Source organism: Neovison vison, chromosome 2 (genome assembly GCF_020171115.1).
Source record: "Neovison vison isolate M4711 chromosome 2, ASM_NN_V1, whole genome shotgun sequence".
NCBI classification, from domain to species: domain Eukaryota; kingdom Metazoa; phylum Chordata; class Mammalia; order Carnivora; family Mustelidae; genus Neogale; species Neogale vison.
The window spans coordinates 190,003,902-190,012,510 of NC_058092.1; the positions used below are offsets into that span (position 1 = coordinate 190,003,902).

An 8,609-nucleotide genomic window follows, 5' to 3' on the forward strand; every position below is an offset into this window, starting at 1 on the left:
GTTGATGGAGGAGACAGTGGGAGCCCTTGCACATGTTTTTGGGATTAGCAAGCATTGCACAACCATGGCACTGGCTTCCAACCCAAGAAGCAGATTGTAAACTGAGACCCTGGCCTAAAATCACACTCAGCTAGTTTGAGAAGGAAGTCTCTCACTTTCTCCTTTGATGTCTCCACCGTCTCCAGGGTAGAGCGCCTTGCCCCTTTTCTCCCCAGCCTGAGGCTTCTCCGAGGAGCCTGCCAACCAAGGTGAAATCTGCCTGGTGTGGTGTGGAGGAGGGCCTTTGTCCTCCTTCTACAAAAACAGCTCCCGAGCAACCCCTTCCCTTAAGACCTTCTGCAATCTCTCTTCTTTCCATTTTGCCTTAGTCTGTAAGTAGCTGACCCTAAAGGAGGAGGTTGCGCTAGGAGCCTGTAATTTTGCAGACTCTGCTGAATCCGGTCTGATATCCGCAGTGGAGCTGAGAGCACATCACACAGGCTGACCTCCGGCTGTTGCTCCAGCCACTTCTCAAGATCATAAAACATGGGCATTTATTCCCTTCCAGCTCCCAGTTAACTTGCGGCCCACATGTACCAAAGACTGAGGAATGTGCTTTCTGGGTAATGTCGTTCTCCGTGTATGATGTTTACAGCTCTTAAGGCTGGATGATAACATTCACTTCGCTTCCCTCTCTCCAGCCAGATATTGTGATTGCTTTGTTACTGTGGGAGGAAAGTGTTCAGCATAAATACAACCTTGGTGTTTAGGAATTGAGACTGTTGCCTTCTGTCCTTTTGCCCCCTTCTTGTTAAGATATTTCAGACATGTAGTCTTAGCAGAGGTTAAGGTATGAGTGTTCAGTAACTTGAATTCCTAACTTCATGGATTCTGTTCAAGTTGTGTATAGGTAGTAATTTCAATGGTATTAATCTATCTAGTCATTAAGCATTTATTGAACACTTCCTCTGTACTGTTTCAGCCACTGGGCTCTAGAGATTGGGGAGGAGGAAGTATTGTAGAGGTGACATGTTCACAGGTATGTATAGGACACATGGAAATGGAACAGGTACAGGACACATGGAAACATAGTTCTAGAACCTTCTACAGTGGACCAGAAAGACTCACCAGATACTCTTTCCCGCCTTCTCACAACACTGTTGTCACTATTTTTCAGAGGCCATGAAGGGTCTAGTTCCTTCCTTCCTTTTACAGATTGGAGAACAGGAGTTCCATGAAAAGCCAGCCCTCTGTCCTTTGCCTGTTCCACAGTGCAGTCTAATGGCAAGCTCCTAGTCATCAAAATCACTGGATCAAATCTGTTTGTCATTACACAGCTATAATGACATTTGTGATAATAACATTTAAAATGATGATTACCAAAACTAATGCTCATATTGATAATAGCATTGATACATTTACTTAATTTTACAAATATGAATTTATTAGCCCAACCTGTACTCCATCATCAAATAAGTTTTTGTATTCATATGTTTGTGTGTATCTAGACTATTGTTCCACAACTAAGATATAAATGACCACCCACTTACTCTGATATTTAGAGTTGAGCTCTGTTCAATCTAAAGTTGGTAAGTTAACAGGCTCATATCAAAGCTTAACAGGACATGGGGTAGTTTGCAGAAAGCATGTCCCAGCACTGAGTGTGGAATCCAGGCCGCACAGAAGTTAATGGAACGTCCTTACTGGGGGATTTTGAGGGCCAGCAGATCTCCACTTCTATATATTATGGGAATGTGAGCTGGATGAGTTTCAAGAGCTAACTTAGTTGAAATCAAATTTTTGATTAACTGACCATTGGATTTGCCTTCTCCCTCAGGCAGTATTGGATCTGATGTCCCTGTCTTCATAAGGGAAGCATTTGAAAATACTAAATCACTTATTTCAGAGCTAGCATGAACTTCCAAGATTATCTGGCCCCTTGCCTTCGTTTTACGAATGGGGAATGCAGCCCAGTAAGGAAAAGGGACATGGACATGGTCACATAACCATTAGGAGTAGAGCTGGATTCAAATACAGGTCTTCTCCTACCTCTCCTTAATCAATAAACAGCAGAAATGCAACTGGAAAGGTAAGGCCATCCAGGGGATCAGGGAGCCCGGAGTCTTTGTTGGACCCCGCATGAGGGTACAAGGCATTTCTACTTGGGGACTCTGAGGGTCTTGCCCGGCACAGTCTCTGGTACTGCCCCGACATCACAGACTTGCATCCAAAGAAAAGATGCTGCTTCTCGCCCCTCAGGCAGCCCCAAGGTCATAACTTAACCTGCGTAATTAGAACATCCATTCCAGAGGGGGAAACATTTAAAAGATAAAGGACCTCTTTAAAACAGATTCTTCCCAATACATTTTTTTCATAATTATAGTTTTAAAAGCTTATGGTGATGGGAGAGCTGGCTACTTAAGAAAAATTAGGAGTCTCATTTGGCACAAGAAGATTCCCCAGGGGACAGCACACTGTCATTTTTCAGGGACCCTGAAAAGAAACCCTCCACACAGACAGATACATGTCGGCCTGACACACGGCAAGCCGGCTTCACTTCTTATGGCCAAAGCCAGATATTTTCATTAAAAACACTACATATGCCATTAAATGTGTTGTTCCCCCTGCAGTCCCAAGACGTTATAGTTCGAGGAGATACAAACAAGTGAATGCATTACAGATGTACGCCGAAGCCACCGCCTACTGAGTCACAACCAGCGGGTTCCCAAATTCCAGCCTCAGAGCGCCTCCCTGTCAAAATGTTCTTTGCGAGCAAACTGTTCCCTCTGTAATTTTCACAGTTTATGGCAGTTGCCACGACAGGAGAAGAGGGCCACAGGGAGGCCGGGAAGAGAGAAACATGCTGCCACCTCACTTAATTTATAAGCACATGCCATTATTTTACAAATAATCTTCAGGAGGGATAAAATCCTATGGCCACACATGGGATTGTGGGGTTGATTTTTTTTTCCCTACCTTATTAATTTTATGTATTTGTTTGTTTGTTTATTTTTTGGAACACTAATGTCCCATGTGAGCCCAGCTGTGCACTCGGGTAGGATTCTCAACGGAGGCAACACTTGCTTAGTTTAAACCACTGTAGGTGGCGCGAGTTCAAAAATTTCAGCCGATTTTAACTGTCACTGGCCAGACCACCTTCCTCCCCAGGAGAACACCAGCGGCTGGATCTCATTTTTGGCTGGCAGGCCGTCCCTGTGCCTTCCCGGAGCAGCCCACAGACGGGGTGCCTTCCCTGTAAGGATTTGATTCAAGGTGACAGCTCCTCACACATTGGCGCTCTGATCACCTCAAGTAGCCGAGATACCGGGGGATGAGTGCGCTCCTCCTGCAAAGTCCAAATTTAGATTGACTGAGGTTATCCTTAGGCCCCTTGACCCCAAGGGCTCTGACAGAACAGGGCTGCCAGGAACTCCGAGCAGAGAGTTTTGTAATGATGTCTGGGGAGAACCGCTCTGCAGGAGCGGGCGGAGAAGACCCCAAGTGATAGGGAGTGATGTCAGCTTTCGTTAGCACGGCAGACAGTGTTAGAATATCCTTGGCATAATATGGCACTGGTATCTCTGTCAGCATCTCTGTTTTCTGTCACCGCACACAATCCTGGGCCTGTCTCTAGCCCTGACAGTGTCTCTTCAGATCAGGCTATTGCCGGCACAGAGACTAGCTCTGCTCCCCACCACACAGCCCTTTGTTTGAAGTCTGCCCTTTTGTCATCAATGCACTCGATGCCTATTTAAATCTGACGGTGAGTGCGGTATCTTTTTTCCCGTCAAGAGATCATTGACAATATTAATACCTCATGTCCTTGCCTCATTCTCCAAGCTCTGACACCTCGCCAGTCTCCTGTATTCATCAAACAGCCCTCTCTCACCAGGACGTCTATAAACATTCTTGCTTCCAGGCCCCAAGGAACAGGGCAGGCCTTAAAAAGGACTTTCATCAGTGCCGACCAGAAAGAAGGCCTGGGGAACAGGGCTCAGAACCCTTCATTTCCCTCCCTCCACATTCCAGCCCACGTTCCAGGGGTAGCCAGCTTGTTTCCAGAATGGCACTCGACATCCAGGTTGTAGCTAGACAAGGTCTGGAGTTGACGGTTACCAAGGAGAGAGGAGAGAGGAAAGAAATTCAATCTCTGAACGCACTGGAGGGTTTACTGGAGAGAATGCACCTGCTAGTGCATGGTGTGTGGGTGTGCACATGCGTGTGTGTGCATGTGCGTGCACGCACGCATGTCTGACTTTCATTCTTTTATTCAAGAGAAAGACTATGTTCTTTATGGTATCCAACAGCCCTATCCATTTCTTTTTGTAAAATTTCATGCTGTCCTGGTGCTATAGAAAGTAATTAACATCCCTTGGTCTCATCCTTCCAGATTCTTAGGGTTTATTTGAGTTAGTTATGTTCAAGAAATCCCTTGGTGGATTGGCAGAAACATCTGAGGCACTCATACCCAGGTCTGTAAGGGATACTGCTCCTGGAACAGAACCTGACTGGCTAAGCCTGACCAACAGGCCAGCTCCCAGCATTGGTGACAATGTTAGTACAGTCCCAGGTGCTCCATGAAGCGGTATAATAAAGGGAGCTGCCAACAGCCAGTGGAATAATTTCTAGCCCCAAGAAAGGTCTCAAGGAGGTCTTATCCAAGCTCAGTGTTTCCAAACACCTAATTTCTGAAAAGCAGAAACTAGGGATTGGGGCCAAGGGGAAAGCCTGGCTAAGGGGGAATACGGGTCTGCAGTAACCTTGTTCGCGGAAACGTGATAAACAGAAGTAATGAGAGCAAGGCCAAGACCGGACTGAGGCCATGAAACAATGCCATCCTCTCCCTTTGGCCCACTCTCAAGAGATCCTGTGATCCTGGGACTTCCCGACTTTGTCCCAAGCCATCCAAACCAGGGAGCATCTGCCCTGTCCTTAAGAGTTTCTAAGAGCCATTTTTAATCCTTCGTTAAGAATAATATTTGAAGTTCTGTAGTAGAGAATCCTATCTTGTAGGATCACCAAAATATTTCCTTAGAACTTCTGCTGTGAAGAAGCTGGATAATTTCAAGTGCTAATTTACCCCAAATGAGGAATAGATGATGATTGTTGGTTTCACACTAACAGACTGATAGAAAAAAAATAATTATGCATATAGGTAGCTATTTTTACAGGTAGATTTATGGCTCTTGAATTAATGTTTTATGGACATTTCTTTGCTTTTTTCTGGTTATGCACACTTGGGAGACTCAAGTATTTTCAGTAATAAGACAACTCTGTGAAGCTGAGTTTTAAGTTACTTGTTCTAAGATTAGAAGAAAAGCAATACAGCAAAAAGCAAACTGTAATTATAAATGTTTTCTTGGAGAAAAACTGATTTTCCCTTAATGATCATACAAAGTTTTCATAATAACTGTGGCAGGTGACTTCTTATGGATATTTAGAATAAATATTGAGTTGGTTAAAAGATTTGGCCCTATTCTTAGAGGTATTTTTCATACTTAAACTCTCCTACAATTTCCTTGAATGTAACAAAAACTGCACGTGCAACCACACAATTATTTAAAATAAAACTAAAGATGAATATCAATGGTATTCCAACGTGAGAATTCACTTCAGGCTTCCTGTTAAAGGAAGCCCTTTTGGGGTGCCTGGGTGGCTTGGTCAGTTAAGAGTCCAACTCTTGATTTCAGCTCAGGTCTTGATCTCAGGGTCATGGGTTCAAGCCCTGTGTTGGGCTCCACCCTGGGTGTGGAGCCAACCTAAACAAAAGGGAAGAAGAAGCCCTTTAATGCTGGAGGCTCTTGTTGATTTCCATGTGGCATTTTGTCAACACCACACTGTTCCTTGATCACCCAGATGTATTTGATGCCTCCTGGGATTTGGGAGATTCTCCCTGGAAGGACATAATCTTTTTTTTTTTTTTATAAACATATAATGTATTTTTATCCCCAGGGGTACAGGTCTGTGAATCGCCAGGTTTACACACTTCACAGCACTCACCAAAGCACATACCCTCCCCAATGTCCATAACCCCACCCCCCTTCTCCCAACCCCCCTCCCCCCAGCAACCCTCAGTTTGTTTTGTGAGATTAAGAGTCACTTATGGTTTGTCTCCCTCCCTATCCCATCTTGTTTCATTTATTCTTCTCCTACCCACTTAAGCCCCCATGTTGCATCACCACTTCCTCATATCAGGGAGATCATATGATAGTTGTCTTTCTCCGCTTGACTTATTTCGCTAAGCATGATACGCTCTAGTTCCATCCATGATGTCGCAAATGGCAAGATTTTATTTCTTTTGATGGCTGCATAGTATTCCATTGTGTATATATACCACATCTTCTTGATCCATTCATCTGTTGATGGACATCTAGGTTCTTTCCATAGTTTGGTTATTGTGGACATTGCTGCTATAAACATTCGGGTGCATGTGCCCTGGAAGGACATAATCTTGATTCATGATGAAGGACGTGAAAAGAGTCACATTCTGGAAAAATCGTTTTACATCTTTTGCTTGGGTAGGACCTCTTAAAAGTCTTAATTTTCCCTTTTTAGAAACTCTACTAAGGGAACTTAAAGAAAGGCTTATGCTTTATTTTGAGGAGTATTTGGCCAAACTAGAAAAGGTAGAAAAGAATTTGTGCAGGGAACATGTTACTCCGAGAAGCCTGTGCTCTGGTGACATTTTTTTGGAGTGTCAACTCTGAGGACAAGAGAGTAGGGTCCTTCCCTTCTGGGGCTTAATCCATTTGCTGCCACCCACTGGATCAGGGACCATGTTGTGTATCTGCTTTCCTGCACCGTGCTTCCCTGCTGTACTCATCGCACCACTTCTGAAGATGTGTTTCCTTTTCTTTGCAGGTGTCCTGGGGAAGTGTCGCTATGTTTACTACGGGAAAAACTCGGAAGGCAACAGGTTTATCCGAGATGACCAGCTCTGATGGCAAGTTCTGTATGCTTTAGCCTGTGTCGTAAGAATAAAAGAAAAAAGGCAAGTAAAAATAAAGGAAAAACTAAAGAAAAAACACTGGTCCACACTGCATCTCTGTGGGAAGGCTATGACTTCAGCTTCTGGTACCTTCTGCTGACTTTGCCAGGCCTGTCAAGATCATCCTTCTGCCTTAGACTGAATGGCCACATAGAGATTGACATGAATGCCCTTAAGCAGGTCTCATCCACTAGGGTGACAGACAGCGGCGGCGAAGCACCAGGGCTGACAGGAGGAACACCATGATAGATTGCCTGGTCCCTCCACTGCTCACAGGGGAGCAGAGGTCACACCTGGGGCCTCCCTGAGCATGCTCACTGGCCGTGGTCCAGCCAGAGAGACTGTCTTCAGCTTGCTTACTGAGTAGATAACCCTCTGATGCCATGGTGCTGTGGGTTGATTTTTAGTGAAATAGTCACAGTTTAAAGGAAGGCTGCCCTCCCTTATTCACCTTAAACTTGAATCCCTTCCATTCTGCACAGCCGCTCCCCCCACCCCCTGCAACATACACCGTCCTTTAGCATCTTTCTTTGTTCTGGGCGGTGCATTCTGGTTTGTGGTCTTTCAGAGAACAGAGGGTATAAGTTCTCAGCCCGCTTGGACATTTATGGCTGGCTTTGTGTTGTTCCACTTCCTGTACTGGAGTGAATCACTTTCCCTAAATCCCTGACTATAAAAGCATGGACTCGGTCTTCTTTTGTGCATTTCTAAATCCATTTCTTGCCCTGAATCGTAAGCAGGGTCAGCCGTCTTTCCCAGCACCAGGCTCTGGTTGCACCAAGGACTGGGATTCATGTATGTGTGTATTTATTCATTTTCAGCCACGCACATGCCCAGCCATACCCGGGGCTGTATTTGTAGTTCAGAGCTGGCTTCTTCCTTCGGGTGCTATGTAAAGATAGTGAGGTAAGTAAAATAGGGTGATGGGTCAGGAAGTTAAAAAAGAAAGTGAGGACCACAGAAAACACCCATCAGACCAAATCTTTTTTTTTTTTTAAGATTTTATTTATTGACAGAGAGAGATTACAAGTAGGCAGAGAGGCAGAGAGAGAGAGGGAGGAGGAAGCAGGCTCCCCTCCAAGCAGAGAGCCCAATGTGGGGCTCGATCCCAGGAACCTGAGATCATGACCTGAGCCGAAGGCAGAGGCTTAACCCACTGAGCCACCCAAGCACCCCAAACAGTTTTCAATAGAAGGCACAAACCCTTTGAATTTTCCTCAGGACCTCTCAGAACTGAAATCCCTAAGCTCCTGAGAGGATCTTTGTGTGTCTCTTTGGCTAAATTCCAGCACGAATCTGACAAGGAAAAGAAGCATCCCCGTACTCATTGGGTAGCTATAATTTCATTTACTATACCGACACTCCAGTGAAATCTCACCAGGACGCATTTGAAAGGCTGGCCACTCTTGACCCAAGAGCATTTATTTTTGCTTCTTCTGTTCGACCAAGTGTTCACTGTCCTGGATCTCCCACTATTAGGTTGGATTGAGGATAGCAAAATCTGAAAGAGAGTCCCCCCAAGTTATAGGCAGCACATAACTAGAGGGTCGCTACTCTAAGAGTCTTTGGGGACTCAAAATCCCCAAGGACCCAAGACCAACCTACTTTCCCAGTTCTGGACTGTTTATGTGACCTCTGGTCT

The 8,609-nt window shown here is 45.0% G+C and overlaps 1 protein-coding gene across 2 annotated transcripts in view; it reads left to right on the forward strand.

Moving 5' to 3' along the window:
* LRMDA (leucine rich melanocyte differentiation associated) overlaps window positions 1–7,004 on the forward strand; it is a 1,057,234-nt gene extending 1,050,230 nt beyond the window's left edge. For both annotated transcript variants that reach the window (XM_044239885.1, XM_044239884.1), the window contains exon 7: window positions 6,841–7,004. In XM_044239885.1, coding sequence (XP_044095820.1) covers window positions 6,841–6,920 — 80 coding nt within the window. In that variant the 3' untranslated portion in view covers window positions 6,921–7,004. The remainder of the gene's footprint in view (window positions 1–6,840) is intronic.
* Window positions 7,005–8,609: the final 1,605 nt, after the last annotated feature.